Below are 15,912 nucleotides of genomic sequence, written 5' to 3'. Positions count from 1 at the left end.
AAACCAGTAAGAAATCAAGAGACCACCGACCAGAATTAAGAGATTGGACTTGGGATTGGGTTTGGGGATGGGGTGATGGGTGGAACGGGTATAACTGAGAGGCGTGAGTTGGGGTAGGGGTCCCCCTCTGGAGGCACCCAGCTCGAGGTGTAACCCAAGAACTAATAAAAGACTAAGGGGAAACCTTCACCCGGATTTGCATTCTCAGGGCGATCCAAGGATTGGACCCTGTTACAGTGGCCAGCGTGTGTAAATCTGTAACACCGGCCCCAGTGGCACCGCAAAGCCCCGGGTGCCTTGCTGTGCCCTTGGGCTCCCCAGTGCCACTGAGGCACCTGCCTTACAGCCCCCCGCTAAAATTGCCCCCCACCATTGCAACGCTTCTCCTTGGTGCTGTGCTCAGGAAGGCTGAGGTTACTGCCCCCAGGGGCTGTTTTACCGGCAGCTGGTGGGTCTCTGTGCTGAAGGGAGACCCAGCCCAGGGCGGTGTTTTGGGTCCCTTGCCACTCAATGCTTCAGCCCAGCAGCATTTTGGCCTTCCTCTCTTTCTGTGTTTCACTCCCCAGCAAGGCCCCATGCCCGGCACTGTTTGTGGCTGCAGCCACCAGCAGTTTGTACCCTAATTTTTGTTAGGAATCAGGACAAACTCCTCTGCCCCAAAAGCCCCCAGTCCTGTTTCTGCCACAGCCTTTCTTATCCGTGACTCCTCAGACACCCACAGCGTGGCTGAACTGTCCCCAGGTGGTTTTGCAGCAGCTAAGAGCTGTGCGAGCCCCTTCAACCCTTTTTCTTTGCCTTCCCTAAGCTTGAGCCCTGCTCCGACCTGCCCCGGGCTGGTCGTCAGCCATCAAGGAAGCTTTGCCCTTCACCAACCACTTGGACCAGTTTTTCTGGGATGCCTGGGGAGCTGGCGTCATCCCATAAAGCCCAAATGACTGGTGGTGAAAACATAATTGTCCCCTTGCTCCCTTTCTGGTGCTGCTTGGTTTTGTCACTGGCTGTTGGTGTCTTCTGCGGGCTCAGGGAGGCAGAGCACTTGACCCACACAGCCACAGGATCCTGGGGAACGGTTTAAAATGGCTGTTGGGTGGCAGCTGGGGAAAAGGAGGGAAACAAGGTGCTGCTTTGGGGGAATGAGGGCACCGGTAGTGCAAAGCAAAGCACCCATTTGAGGCCACCCTGGTCGTGCCTGCATTAGGGACTGGTCACATCGGTGAGCCCTGATCAGGCTAAAACCAGGGTGCCAGCCTTGGGGGCTTTACTCGGGGGTCCCAGAGGCTGGGAAAGTTATTTGCTTTGGGAAAGGACTGAGTTTCCTCTCTGTTTCCTCCGAGTTTCCTCCTTGATGCTTGTGCTGGCAACAAACAAAGGGAAACCCAAGCGGCACCAGCTGCACTCTCAAAGCAGCAGATGGGCTTATCCAGCCCCTGCCCACCGGGCCGGGGGGCTGAGGCTGCATCCAAGGGCGGAGAAGGGCCGGGCAAGGGGCTGTACTGCCACTGGAAGATAAATCGGCACAGTGGCTGTCAATTGGGCTCCTAGGCGAGCGCGAACCGTCCCCACGGACCCCGGGGGAAGCGAGCAAGCGCCCAGACATCTTATTTTAAATAGCAAGTGATGTACCGAGGCTGGGAGACCTCAGGCCCTCACACCCAAGCCATAAAGCCCAGCCCAGGCTCAGCGCTGCACGGCTCTGCCCGAGCCCTGGCCCGGTGCGCGGCCCGCGCTACCGGAGGGGCCGCAGGGCGGTCGGGCTGGGTCCCCCCGGGCCTGCCCTGAGGAGTCAGTGCGGGGGAACGCATGCATCACCGTGCCGGGAGCGGGCAGCGGCCGGGGGAGGCCGCGGTGGCGGGCAGGGCCGAGCTGCAGGCAGTGGCCCGGCCTAGCAGGGGGTCTGGGGGCCGCGGAGCCGCTGGCCGTGGGGCTCCTGCGCCCAGGCCCCGCCCGCCGCCGCCGATCCCGCGGCCCCTCAGCCCGCCGTGCCCCGCCACACCGTGGCCGCGGCCCCGCCCGCAGCCCGGGCTGCACCATCGCGGGCGACCGCGGGGGGGGGGGGGGGGGCCGGCAGCCCCGCGCCTCCCGGAGCGGGGCGGCGGCGGCGGGACCGGCGGACCGAGCGGGCGGGGCGGTGGCAGGGCGGGGCGGGGCGGAGGGGCTCGGGCGGGGCCAGGGCCAGGGGCGCGGCGGGTCACCCCCGCGCGGCGTTGCGGTGGGCGCGCCCGGAGCCGCCCGCCCGGCTGGGCGGGCGCTGTGGCGGGCTGGCAGCGATGGCGGCGGCCGAGGTGGCGCGGCAGGTGGGAGCGGGCGCTGCCCGCCGCCGGCCTCGTGCGGGGCGGGCATGGCCGGGGCGGCGGGCGGGAGCGCCGGGCATGGCCGGGTGGCAGGCAGGGCCGGGTCAGGGTGCGCCGGGCGGGGCGCGGGCTGCGGGGGCACCGGCCCAGGGCCTCCCGCGGGCTCCGGGGCTCGGCCCGGGGCGGCGGCGGCCTCCCGGGGGGTCGGGGTTTGGGGGCCGCTCTGAGGGAGCCGGGGTTACCTGGGGGGGGGGGAGGTTTGGGGTCCCCCCCCGCCGGCTGCGGGGCAGCAGCTTGGCCCGGCGACCTTGGGCTGCCCGCACCGGGGTGGGTCCGGGGGTCCTGTCCTGCCCGTCCCTCGGTCCCTGGGCCCCGCCACGGCCGCAGAGGGACCCGCAGCGCAGCCCGGGGCTGGCCGGACTGCCGTGCTGGGGGGGCCTCATCCTGCGCGCTTACCCTGGGCTGGGGGCCCCTCGCCAGACCAGGCTGCGGTGGTGGGCGAAGGACTCCCTGGCATCCCCGTCTCTCCAGGGATGTTGTTCTCCTCCCAAATAAACCGTCATCCCGTGCTTGTTAGGGCGTGATGTGGGGAAGGTCGTCAGCCCGACACCGTGTGCTGCAGAGGAGCCACGGGAGCCCGCACTGGACATCTGCACCACATCCCCACTGAGCTTTGTCCCCGAGGGTCCCCCCTCGGTGTCATCCCTACGGGCACACCCGCTGCCGATGCTCGCCTGCTTTCCTAGCACGGCACAGAGCTCTGTGAGAATTATCCAGAAGAGGAGCAGAGGGAGTTGAGCCACCTCTGCCTTCGTTAGAGAAATGCTAAGGAGGCATCTGTAACGCGTTTGCATGCAGAAACGTTTTGTCTGTGATTTGATGGGCTTCCAACTTTTGTGTCCGTGCATTAGCGCAGAAATAATTCTTGAGATGAATGCTTGCCGTTTCGTCTTCAAAGCCGTAGGTTTTAGCATGGACCCAGTCTTGTTGAACGGGTAGATGTAGCCATTCCTTGCCAGTTAGTGATGTTATTTCCTCCTGGACATACCCATTGCCTTGTATGTGACTGCCAAGGTATGTAAAGTGACTCATTTGCTCCCCTGTCTTTTAAAGAAATTGAGCGTTAGGCTTTCCTAAGATAATGTACAGGAGTTTCAGGCATCTGCTAGTGGCCTGGAATGAATTATGATACAGCACAGCCTCTCTTCAGAGGCAAAAGGGAAGGCTGGCTGTGAGACGGACATGAAATTAGTGTGCTGCAAATTGAAACTGTCTTTGTCCAGACAGACGACTTGTCAGCCCAGGTCTCGGGCATCCGGACGTGGCCGTGGTTCCTGGAGCAGTCAGCCGTAACGTCCTGGTGACGCAGAGGGCTGCTCCGTGTGTGCCGATGGGCTTAAACGCGTGTGAGAGCTCTGGGGCTGGGTACGTGGGGGAGTTGGGGTCACCACCCTGCTTCTGTCCCAGCGAACCCTTGCTCTGAACCCGCATTTATTGTGCAGATGGTCGGTGAAACCCCCTCCTCTCGGCTGGGCAGGGTGGCCCCGTCACCGCCGAGCTGAGGCCCCTCTCCTGTCCTCTGCCAGCACGGAGGGTGCGGGATTGAAACACTGAGACCCACAGGGGGATGTGTCCACCCTGCTCCCCATGGGTGGAGGATGGGTGCAGGGTACTGGCTTGCCAGGCAACTGTCCTAACTCTCTATCTCTGTAGTCCAGGTCAGAGAAATCACTTAAGACTGCTGATATAGATATGTATTTTTCTAATTGCTGGAGGAGACTTTTCCTGGGAACATATCCAAACAGCGTGGCGTTTCTGCAGCCCTTTGGCAGGAGCATAAAGAAATGTAATCTTCAGAGCTGTCAGAATTTGAGATTTCGGAAGCACTTGACTGTTTGTGGATGTTGAATGGCAGAATGATGCAATGTGCCTGAAGAGGCTGGTCAGTGGTCAGGAGCTTTGGTGAGACATTTCTTGCTTTCCGTGGTGGCTGGAATAGTTATTCCTCTCCCTCTTTTGTGTTGTTTTTCTTTTATATGCATCCTGACAATTTGTTATCAGCCAAGCAAGGAAAAGAAATACAAAGTCTTTATCTACACTTTACATTCCTGCTTTGCATTTGTCTCATGGAGGATGTTTATACTGTCTGCTGGATAATTCTCTCATTGCATAAGAGAATTACACACTTGTACAAGTGAGAAGTAATTGGTACAAGTGTTGCTCTAATTTGCTGTTTAATCAGAGCCAAATGCAGTCTGGGGAAGTGGATGCCATAGCCCTGAGGTCATGAGGAGGGATGTGATGTCGTTCTAGCTTAAAGATGATCTGAAAAACTGTGACGTGGAAACCTAAATTCAGGTCCTGCCTTGCTTTGCAATTTGATGTTTGACTTCTCGTGCAAGAGTTATCTCGGGTATAGGAGTTAACCCCCCTGGGTCTCGGCTTTACAGGGTGACAGAGGGGCAGGGGAGTGGCTGCTGTGAGCATCGGCAGCGGTGGTGGAGCTCTGTGAGTGTTGCTTGATTTGTTTTTATTGAGGGATGGTGCTGTTGTGTTTGTTGCGGCTGTTTGGAAATCCTCCGAAGGGAGGCTCAAGGCCTCAGCGTTTGAAGTGATTCTCATCTGGGGAGATTGTGTCGGCAGTACTAAATGTCAGCTGTCAGGGTCCTAAACAGAAACACTCTTTTCAATTAGATGCAGAAGAAGTATCGTACTGCAGTCTTTGGGAGCGTTTCCTTGCTGTGCGGGCCTGGTTTGGGCGCTGGGTCCCTTGGGTTCGGAGCTGTAGCATACTTTATTTGCTGTGCTCCGCTTGAATGTCACCAAGTGGAGGCTTTTCCTTTGCCATGGTGTCCTTTTTCATCGTTCCTTTAGTCCAGACCACCAGAAGTTGTCCTGAATGTGGAGCGTTGACGTTTGCAATGAGCGGCACCATTGCGTGTCTCGGGGACGGTGCTCTGCTTTATCTCCACAAAGCGGTAACGACTTGTCTGGGCTCCGAGGATGTCGGGAGCTGGCAGTGCCGCACCTATTTGTCCTGCAAGGCAGATCAAGGCAGAGACGCATGTTCAGCAAGGTTTTCTTATAATCGTTTTGTCATCCCGAGGATCCTGGAGTGATTCAAACACCTGGAGCCTAAATCTTGCCCATTTTATGTGAACTAATATTTGATATGCACCGCTTTCAGGCTTGGGGTAATTTGTTGTAACATCTTTGTATTTTCCATGTATTTCTGATAGTTCTCTGTAAGAATTAGAGTAGGCAGTGGTGGTTTCTGTGGCATGGATAAGCCCTAACAAAAGGTGTGTAAATCCTCCAAAGACAGGGAAAAACTAAAATAACCTCTCCAAGTGATTACTCCCTACTTTCACTATGCAATAGCTCTGCCTGGTAACGCAGCAAGAGAGCATGTTGCTCTTTTTGTTCTTTTCATCTTGTTTGTGGCAAACACGCTTTGCTTCCTCCTGAGCAACAACAGCCCATTCTGTCCTCGGGGAGGTCACTCTGCGTATGTGGGGGGGAAAAAAAAAAGGCATCTGGTATCTTGGTGTGGTGCCAGTGTTCACACTGGCTTCCCAGAGATCCCGTCTTTGTCTTTGTTCCAAGGAGATGCTAACTTTAAAACAGAGAGTACGGACGGACTCTCAGCCATCCAGCGCTCGCTGATGCTTGTGGAAAAAGCCTTCACACAGACAATAGTTAAACCTTGCTTACCATGTTGATACCTCTTTTTATACGTTTTAAATTTGACCTGAAAGATTGGTTTTGAAGATAAATAATGGAAGGTAGCTCTTGAACACTTTTTTCAGCAAAAAGCTTCTAAGCTTAACGTATTCTCCTTCATTTTTGAACAAGGTAATCCAAATCTACATTTAATGTACAGGCAGGATGACTAATCGCTGGGTTCACATGTTGTTTATGATGATGCTGTTTATATATAGCAGTGTTCTGGATACAGGGACACCTCTTGGTGCGTGAAGACTGGTGACTTGCACTGGTTCTTGGTGGATCAGATAGAACGTGTTTCTTTTCTCTCCGCAGGTTTGGTAATTGCTGACAACTTTCCGATGTGTGTCAAAACCAGTCTGACCTTAAAACATTATTTCTTATTTCTTTTCCACCACATCTGATCTCCCGACGCCTTGGCCAAGCAGGCTTTGCGTTTTTAGCCAGAGTAGCACAATATACCTCACGGCTGTGTACTTAACACGAGGGCTCAGCTGCTGTGACTGGAGATCACATTTTGCAGTACTTATTTCCTGGCCTGTAGCAGATGTGAAGTGTGGTTTCACTGCATTATAAAACCACAGGTGACTAGAAAAAGAGGCTACAGGAAATGACTTGCAGGGTGAATTCTGTGCGCCGGTAAATGCCTCCTCTCAGCCGAGAGTGGCTTAACTTCAACCGTTTATTTTGTTCCATCTGGATCACACTTATATTTAGAGATGAGGAGAAGATTTGTTCTTAATGAGAGCCTACACTCCCACCCACGCTTCCTGGGGAGAGTAGTGTTCAAACAGTCTTCCAACAGTGCAGTTTTAAGGCTGAGTATTAAAAATACACTTGATATTTCTCCTTCCCCAGGAGGAGTCTGCCTGTAGTTCTCTCTCACACCTTTGCCGGCTCTGTCCACCCATCTGTTCTTCACCAGGGCCGTGGTGCTTTCTCACTGCAGATCAAACACTGCCACGAGATACCCCCAGTGCTGGTTTTGTTCTGGTTTAGGAGAGTTTAGGTGTGTCGTCACAAAATCTGCATGCCTGACGGTCTCCCTTTCTTCTGCTTTAGCTGTTTGTTTGTGAATTGTTGGGCCTCGGAGCTGCGACCTCAGAAGGCGCAAACAGAATGTGCTGGGGAACTCGAGCGCCTTCCTGATGAACATGTCGTTTGGAGGCAAGGTGCTCAGGCATTAATAAAGCGCCATATTTGGTGAACATCTTGGCAGGAAGAGTCAAGCTAATACACAAAATATGGCTGAGGGTAAACATATTTACACATCACAGGGTGGTAAATATGGTTAATGGCTCAAGTGTATTTGGAGTCTCATATTTGGAAAAAAACCCTACACCAGCAAAACAGTAATAAGGCAAGTAATTGTACTCTGACAGGCTACTGTAGTAAATGCAGTCCTTGGGGATGTTTTCCTAGCCTAGAATACCAGTGGTGATAACAGAAGAGGGAAAAACCAGTATGCCTGTCCCTATAAACAGGCTTTCGAGATATGTGAAAGCATGATTCTGAAAGAGTAAGTTAAAAATTACACCCTATAAACTATTGCCTTTTGGCTGTAGTATCTCTTGCAAACTGATGACGTCCCTGAAAGGCCAGAGGGGAATTTTCTGTTCTTGACACTGAAATACATTGCTAAGAAAAGCCTTTGCTCCTAGCTTTGAAAGATACGCTCCGAAGCTCGGATAGCAACACTTGGAGCTGGAGAAGATCTGCTCCCTTGCATGGTCTGGCCACCTGCCCATCTTCCTTGCAGCTTCCTTCAATGATCCCTGATTTTCTGGTGCTAATGGCAGTTTTATAGATTTGGACTGACTCCTGTTTGCAGTCAGAAATTTTCATCTTCACAACAGTGTGGAAGATACTGCTGTGTTTGATAGCTTGAAGGCTGTGTTCTCTGCTGTCTCTGTGCTGCAGCACTTGAGCTTTGCAGAGGCAGCGTGTTTGGGTTGTTCAGGTAATACATGTAGGGACAGTTTTCCAAACTGTTTCTAGGTAGTTTCTTTAATTGCAGCTGTGAATGTGAATTACATGTGAGTTACAGTTCACATTAAATTAATTGTAAGAGGCTTATAGGAGGAGGCATCATTAATACATTCCTTTGCACAGGGGATTCTTTTTGTTTTCAGTATAAGGTGAGACTTGAGTATTTACGTAATTTCTCAAGAAACAAATGTTTTGCCACCTCTTTATTTCAGCAGCTGTGTTTGGGTATGTGTTTTGCACAGTCTAAAATATTTTTTGACAGGGCTACCTCTAATGTGAGGCAAATGAAATGTTCTATTTGTGCCATCTGGATTTGCTTTGGAGCAGAGGGAAGCATGCGGACACGACTTACAGTGTATGATTTACAGTATACGTGCAAATCTCTGCTCGGACTGTGCAGTTGATTCTACTTGGGAGGTCTTAACGGTTTATACAGATAAGTGTATTTTGCTTGAAAATAACACAACTATTTAATTGTATTTCAGGGTGAAGGCTGTCGTACTGTCCCGCTTTCCGGACATGTAGGATTTGACAGTTTGCCTGACCAGCTGGTTAATAAGTCAGTTAATCATGGGTTTTGTTTCAACATCCTGTGTGTGGGTGAGTATTTCCATTTTGGGAAGTTCTCTTGCTGAAAAGGGCTTCTCTGCAGCTGGATGTAGTTTGTAGGTGACAGTTAACGAGGTAGCTTTGATTTAAATTTTCCCCACTGTTCTGTCTGTTTTCAGTAACAAGATTTACTGGTGCCCTGGGAAATCCCTGCTGAGGTTATGCAGTATGGCTTTCTACCAAGCAGTGAGCCATAGAAATAAAATGCCTAAAATCCCAGGCTTTTATTATGATCTTTATTTTCCTAGTATGTTTCAATTTCATGTTTTTAAAAGAAAATAGGTACTCATGCCAGAGAACTTTGTTCTGAGGTCTTGTTTGGTTAGGTATTGAATTATTATTAGAATTATTTTAACAAAATACCAGTTATGCTCCTCTTGAATCACTAAGAGCTATTATTTTTCTCCTCCCTTCTGTGCATACTTAAATTAAAATAGTGTCTGGCCAAGCCTTAGCTGGTGAGACAATTGTCCAGGCTGCCACGTGGTATGGATCTCAGCTGGGGCCTGGCGCTGTAGTAGGGCTTGGTGTCTGTCCCTGCAGCGTCTGCCCGTCTCACAGGTCTTCCTCAGGGTTACGATCCCAAATGGTCCCTCCTCAGAGGCACTCCTGGGTAACAGAAGTTATATCTTGTATGGCTTTGCTACGGTAGTTTGGTAAGATGGATAAGGAAATTAATAATAAGGAATTAATAATTGTCTTATAGGATGGTTAGTTTGATTTACTGATGCTGGTGCCCTGCCTCTGGGAGCAGGAGGTTATTGTGTGGCTGTTGCTGCTCAGGGTAAGCCCTGTCTGGAGATGCTCCCAGCAGTGCCTGGCGTGACAGAGGGGAGAGCTACAGCTGTGGATACCTCCTGGAGACTCATCTTAGCTGGTGGTCAGCTCTGCATCTGCACAAAGGTTGTCTGTCCCCTCCCATGAGAGATCCACTCATGGTATGGACCTGGTGTTTGCCCAGGACAAAGATAAGTCTGAGATAAGAGGAGTAGAGCAAGGAGAAGGTAGCAGAACCCTGTTAAATGGAGCTGAGAAGAAAACTTTCCCTGACAATGGCATTCCTGTGAGATGATAAACTTTGCTGACAAGTGGAGGTCACTGTCAGGCTGAGCGCTAGGTGATTTCCACAGTACGAGAATGTGATATGACCTAGTGAAACTCTTGTCCCAAAGACTGAAGTCTCACAGTATTTCCTTTTGCATTTATTGAGCTGCTATGTTTTTTTCTACAAGTTATAGGTGCAGCAGTGGATGCCTCCTGTAGTTATATGTTCGCTTTGATGTGTGGAGAGTTGAATGCCTCTGCTTTCGTCTTTGCAGGACAGAAATGAAATGCATTAATTGCTTGTTAAGCTGAATAACAAGAATGCACATTAGTTATTAATGTCAGCCTTCTGTGAATAGTAATAACACAGACATGGTCAATCTTGAAATAAAGAAACTTTACAGAAAAATTTAATAAGCTTCATTAGAAAAGGATCCGCAAATCCTGAGTTGAGGAGGTCAGGCTTTAAAATGTCTGTTAAGAGTTGTCGGGTGCCTCTGTTAACTTGTGATAACAAAGTTAAACTCTTAAACATCCTGGAGAAAGAAAACAAAAAAGTGTCAGAGTCCATCTGTCACTTAATCTGTTGGGTCCCACTTCTACAGCAGGAGTTTGGGGTGAAAAATTGAAAGAACAGGGAGCAAATGAGGACTGGAGCAAACAAAACAACAAATAGGTGACATAGGCCGCTAAGCGTGATAGAAAAGCACTTCATTGCCCCCCATTTTTCAGCTGTGTGTGGCATCTGTTGGAGGAAAAATCCAATGACAGTTTTGCTCTGCACCAGACTGGATCTGAGCCACCGATTCCTCCAGCTCCCAGTGGAGGAGCCAAGGAAAGCTTCAGAAGTGACTCTCAGCAGCACGTCCAGAGTGGAGAAATTTTTAGCTCTCTCATGCTGAAAGCTGTCTCCCCTTTGAGACTGGAGCCAAAGATAGGGTAAATGAGCAAACCTCTCATAAGATGTTAGGGGTTGTGGGTGGTTTCTCTGATATTTTACTCCTCAGCACAACCATTTTCTTTCTAAAGCTTCTGTGATAAAATGTTAGTTGCCTCTTAGTTCAGTGCAAAGGCTGGAGAAGTATTTAATGGCTGAGACCTTCTGTGCTGACTGTATTTCTCAGTGAGATGGGGGAAAGAAAGAGGAAGAATAAGCTGACATTTTTTAATGTAAACTTCCTCGGTTTTGGCCAGGGTCGATTATAGTTGCATTAGACTATATTCCATTATAAGCAGGAGTTTCCCCCTTCCTCTTTCCCAGGATTTGCAGGGGATTTGTTCTAAGCAGCCTATTCAGTGGAATGAGAAACGGCTATTTTGTGGCAGAAATACCTTCTCTTTTCCCAGGGACTGTTCCACAAATGCTTGAGGTCTCTCACTCCAGACGAGTGAGTCCCTTGGCATGCGGGAGCTCTCACCGGCTGGGGAAGGGAGGGGTGTGCGCCAGTTTCCTCGTGCAGAGCTGCCGTCTGCTCTCCAGCAGGCAGCTTTCTATGGGGTGATGAGCTGTACAGCCTGGAAGTAACCCAGTGGTTGTTTTTGTGGTCGCTGGTGCAACCAGCTGAGGAGAGAACAGGGTTTCTCCAAGCAAAAAGCCATCAGTCTCCTCTGCCCTCTCCTGCCCCCTTGCCACCAGTCCCCCAGGGTGGATGGTGATGGCTGGGAGCCAGGTATTCCTCTGAGGCGCTTCAGCATCTTTTGTGAGCCTGTGTTGCTCCTCTTGCCCCCGCAGCCCAGCCTTTGCCTTGCAATGGGTGAGTCGTGCAGCATCTCCGTACGCCTGTCAGATGAAAAGAACTATTTTTTCCTCTCTCCATGAGAGATGGCCTTATCAGGCTGAGCTGCCTCTGGGCTTGTCTCAACAAACCTGCTACATTGGATTAGCTCCCATTTCTTCACATGAAAGGGCTGTGCAGGCGTATACATTTTCTTTAAGATTGAATTATTTGATATCTGGAGCCACGGTTGTTAATCTCGTGAAGGACAGGTGTTGCTCCCTCGTGAAAGGGCGCTCTTGTGAAAGCTGCTCCATGCCTTTGAAGAGGGAAGTACTCCAAGGGCTCCTCTGTCCTCCCGTAGGGTCGATTGAGATGGTATGACTGGGGCCTCTTAAATCCTGAGTGATGTGGAGAAGGGTCCCAGTGAGCAGTTGTTTGTTGTTTCACATAACATGTACTAGGGAAAAGCAAATTAAATCACCAGGCACAAAAAAAGGAGGTACAGCCTTTTTGGTGTATAATTTGGCTGACTGCTGCGGGGTGCTTAGGGTGCCAAAATTTCTGTGGAAGGAAGAAGCCGTGAAGGTGCATTCAGCACAAAGGTACGTGTTTTGGTTTGGGAAGCTGGGAACTTCCCAAAGGAAGGAGCATTTGCTGTGGGTGCAGCTGCTTCTGTTCCTCCACCTTAGCTGCTGGCCAGTGTCAGAGACAGGTATGGATGGTAGCACCTCACCTCCACCTCTCACCTCATCCCCATCTCACCCAGAATAGCTGGTGTTGGGTAGCCCTCCTCTTGCTTGCCTGCACAGTGTGACGTGTCACTCTGTGGTACCGATGGCAGGATCGTTCACTCCTTGCAGCACTGGTGCTTGCTGTCTTTTGGCATGAGCTCTGCCTGGTCACCAGCTGGAGAGCCCCAGAGAGTGTGAGCAACATCCTGCCCAGGCAACACTGGGAGCGCAGCCTGGTCCCAGAGCAGAGGATCTCTGTCCCAGCTGTGTTTTTGCAAGTGGTGCCACTGCTCCATCAACGAGGGGTTTGATGAACCGTTTCCATCAAGCACTGAGAACGCCGTGTGCATGTGCATGCAGAGCAGGGAGCATGTCTCAGGAGACCAAGAGGAGGTGCGGGGAGCCCAGCACAGCATCTCTAGCCTGGCAGGCTGTTGGGTGTTAAGAGTGGATGGTGCCTTCTGGGCACTGGTGTAGGGTTGCTGTATGTCCAGAGATGGACTGGGGTGGTGTCTTTTGCCATTTTTTTTTTCCACTTCTCTGAAAATCGTCAGACTTAACAGCAAAAATCCATCCCATGATGAAAGGCACAACGCTCCAGCTTTTCAGTAGGTGTCAGAGCTTCCTGGTGCAGAACTCTAACAGTAAAGGTCACCCTCCCTGCCTTGTCCTCCCCACAGCGCTTTGTCCGCCCTGCTTTGGGGGAGCAGACCACTGCCGAGTTGCATAATCCTGGAGTATGGTTTTGGAGATCAAATCACATGTGTGCCTATAAGCCTGACATCAGGAAATAATCTCCCTTCCAAGGGTGCCTCTCACTCGGTTTGCAGACACCGCTGCTTTTTCCACGATAATTCTGCCTCCCTTAATCCCCATTCATCGTTTCTGCTTTTTGGAGAAGATTCCAGCGCTGTCAGCTGGAACGAGCACAGACTACTTGTCCTTTTTCATCAGACCATCTGTTCCATCTGGACTCCTGTCCTTACAAGAAGCAGTTGGCACCATTTACATCTTCCAGCCAGCGGAAAGTTGCCTCTGTGTCAGGCAGAAACTCCCAGGAGGTTCAGAAATCCTCCCTTCTGTCATTTTGCCCTTCAAAGTAGCACTGGTCCCTAGCTCTGGTCGTATTTAACACAGTGAAGCCCTTTATTAACATCTTCAATCTTTTACCATCTTCTGTCACTCCATCAGTGTTAACATTGTGTTTCTTTTAGCTGAGGAAGTCATTCCTCTCTCCTCTCTCCTCGTTGTTCCTGGCAGGCTTTAATGCCATGCCGTGTCAGTGGGGTTACGCAGTGTGGGGACGGGTGTATCTGCTGGCTGAATGTTGTTTCTGGTGTGCAGACTTCACGGTTGAGATGCCGTGTTATGTGTTTTAAACACGAAGCTGTAGGTGTTTGGATGGGCAACTCCCACCTATGGAAAAATGCCTTACCAGTTCGGATCTTCCCCTTCCAAAAGCAAAACCTCAGCGTGTGAATTCAAAGTTGCCTTTGCTGGCCCTGTGTAGCTGGCATGAGATGGAGTATAACAGCATGTTCTGTCTTAAAAATTTGCCTACATCTCTTAGGCACTTCTCCTGACCCCTCTGACAGTTAGTGTCACTCCTGCTGGAAACAACACATTAGATTGGTTTAAAATGGGCAATGATTAGCAGGTTCAGTATGTGTTTAAACAATAGTCTTGGCCTCACGTGTACACCTTTCGCCCTAAAGAAGGAGGGAGGCAGAAACAAGAAGTGGCTTGCAGGGTGTTTTTTCTGCCTGGAAGCCTGCGCGATTTACACACGACCTCGTGTATCCGCTGCAGAGAGCAGCTCCCTGCCCTGGTCACCACTGCTGCTCCCCTGTCACCCTTTCCTGCAGCCCTGGAGGCTTGGGGCTTGGGTTGCTGGAGCCGACCCTGCTCCGGGGCTGCGGGACGGAGAGTGTGGGATGGTGGCACAGGAGGGGGTTTGCAGGCGATGCTCCCACACCCCTGGGCTGCCTGCCCAGCAGGACAAGCTCCCCTGTCCTGAGACGCCTCGTCAGGAATCCTGGCATTCGCAGGCAAGCAGCTGACTCCCTGCTCTGTCCCACCCGTCCCTTGGCAGGGGCTCTGGAAATGCTGCAGCCTTCTCAGGCTGTTTAGATTTTTGTCTTTTTTTTACATTGCTGTTTTCCTGGAATCCCTGAGAAAGGCCTGGCGAGGTCGTGCAGGCTGTCTGCTGTTAACTCTCAAAATCCCAGTCCGAACTGTGGTGATGCTCTGGTCTGCTGTGCTTTGCGCACCTGCTCCCTATTCACAGCAAAGGGTACCCCAAAAGCCCAGACTATGAGATTCCAAGTCAATGAAAGGCTTGCTGTCACCAGCCATGAGCCTTCTGGATGGTCCAGCCCATTCCTCCCACGACAAAGATAACCCTGTGCTTTGCTGGGTCCCCCTCCCTTCTTCGGGACGGTGCACTCCAGTCAGTGGTGTTGTAGATACGGCTAATGCGTTAACGTAGCACAAGGGATCGCAGCAACCAGCTCCTGGTGCTGGCTCCTTCTCCCCTTTGGATTGCAAACGAGATTGGTGCAAAGAGCAGCTGGATTTGTGGCTGTTTTGGCCATAGCTGGCATCAGTCGGTGATGGAGCACAAGCTCTTAGCTGGCTCGCAGGCAGCTCTGCAGCTCAAGGTGTACATTGACTTTCAAATGTTAATGAATCTTGCTGCCTTCTGGAAAGATACTTGATATATGATCTTGGCAATCAGAGACTGCTCAGTTCCCAGAGCAGTGGATGTTTGCCCTGCCCTGCCTGTCGTGTACTTCAGCCTCTAGTGAGAGAAGTCCCTTCTGGGGCCGAGAGAGAGGAATTTGCCTGCTTGCAGGGGTGAGGCTCGGAGATTTGGATGGGGGAGGATGGGGAGGAGTTTCCCCTTGTTGAATTGGGCATTTCATGCGAGTTTGGAACTGTTGCAGAGCTCTAAGCCTACAAAAATAAGAAGCTCTTTTCTTTTGAGCAAAGTAGGAAAATGGTGAAGTTGTCTTGGTGGGGAGGGAGGGGAAGGCTGCTTCAGCCAGACACAGTCTCCCTGTGGTCCTGCAGCGGGCTGGAGGAGCAGCCTTCGCAGCGGGTGGGCTCGGCTGGCTCCTGAAGTTTCAGCAAAAGCCATGTGGGCAGCTCAGAATCGCGCTTTCCCCAAAACACAACAGCCCTTGCGGGGCAGAAGACCAGACTGCCTACAGGTTTAGCTCCAAGTCAGATGCTGTGAGCTCGGAAAGCTGGTTCCGTTGTCAGAGCGTGGCAAGGGAGGCTGCCCTGTGAAGTGAGTGAACAGAGGGATTTGTTCTGTTCTTCCTGGGATGTATCTAAAACAAATTTAAGACTGGTCTCTGGGATTTGTCTCTTCCTTCCAGACAAGGAAATGGTTCCCTGTTGATAGATGGAATCCAAATAGCAGTTCAATGCTGCACAAGTTTTGGAAGCAGATTTTAAAGTATTGGATAACTTGTGTAGCCCCTAAGGTATGGAAACCAGATACTACAGAAAATGTCCCCTCCCAGTCTAGAAGGCTGATCCCCCAACTCAATCTGTTGTGGGTAAAAGAAACCAACTGTACAACTTGCAGCTTGCTGTAGGACTAGAACCAACTCTCTCTGTTTCTGCACGGAAAGAGGCTATTTCAGTAGCTGCTTATTAAGAGACGTATTGATCTGAAGCATCTTTTTTTGGAAATGGCAATGACCCCCATTCCCCCTCCCACTTTTTCATGAAAACAGCATCTTCTGTAGTGTAGTTGTGGGTTTATGCAGGATCTGAACCATGCTTTCCCCTTTG

General features: G+C 51.2%; 1 protein-coding gene across 4 annotated transcripts in view; it reads left to right on the top strand.

The window, feature by feature from the left end:
* The first annotated feature begins 2,212 nt into the window (after positions 1-2,212).
* Positions 2,213-15,912, top strand: part of SEPTIN6 (septin 6) — a 29,832-nt gene continuing 16,132 nt past the window's right edge. For all 4 annotated transcript variants that reach the window (XM_068411988.1, XM_068411985.1, XM_068411989.1 and 1 more), the window contains exons 1-2: positions 2,213-2,294; positions 8,492-8,606. In XM_068411988.1, the coding sequence (XP_068268089.1) occupies positions 2,268-2,294; positions 8,492-8,606 (142 nt within the window). In that variant the 5' untranslated portion in view covers positions 2,213-2,267. The remainder of the gene's footprint in view (positions 2,295-8,491; positions 8,607-15,912) is intronic.

The sequence above is a fragment of the Nyctibius grandis genome, chromosome 13 (genome assembly GCF_013368605.1).
Source record: "Nyctibius grandis isolate bNycGra1 chromosome 13, bNycGra1.pri, whole genome shotgun sequence".
Taxonomy (NCBI): domain Eukaryota; kingdom Metazoa; phylum Chordata; class Aves; order Nyctibiiformes; family Nyctibiidae; genus Nyctibius; species Nyctibius grandis.
This window is presented reverse-complemented; position numbering and strand designations above follow the sequence as displayed.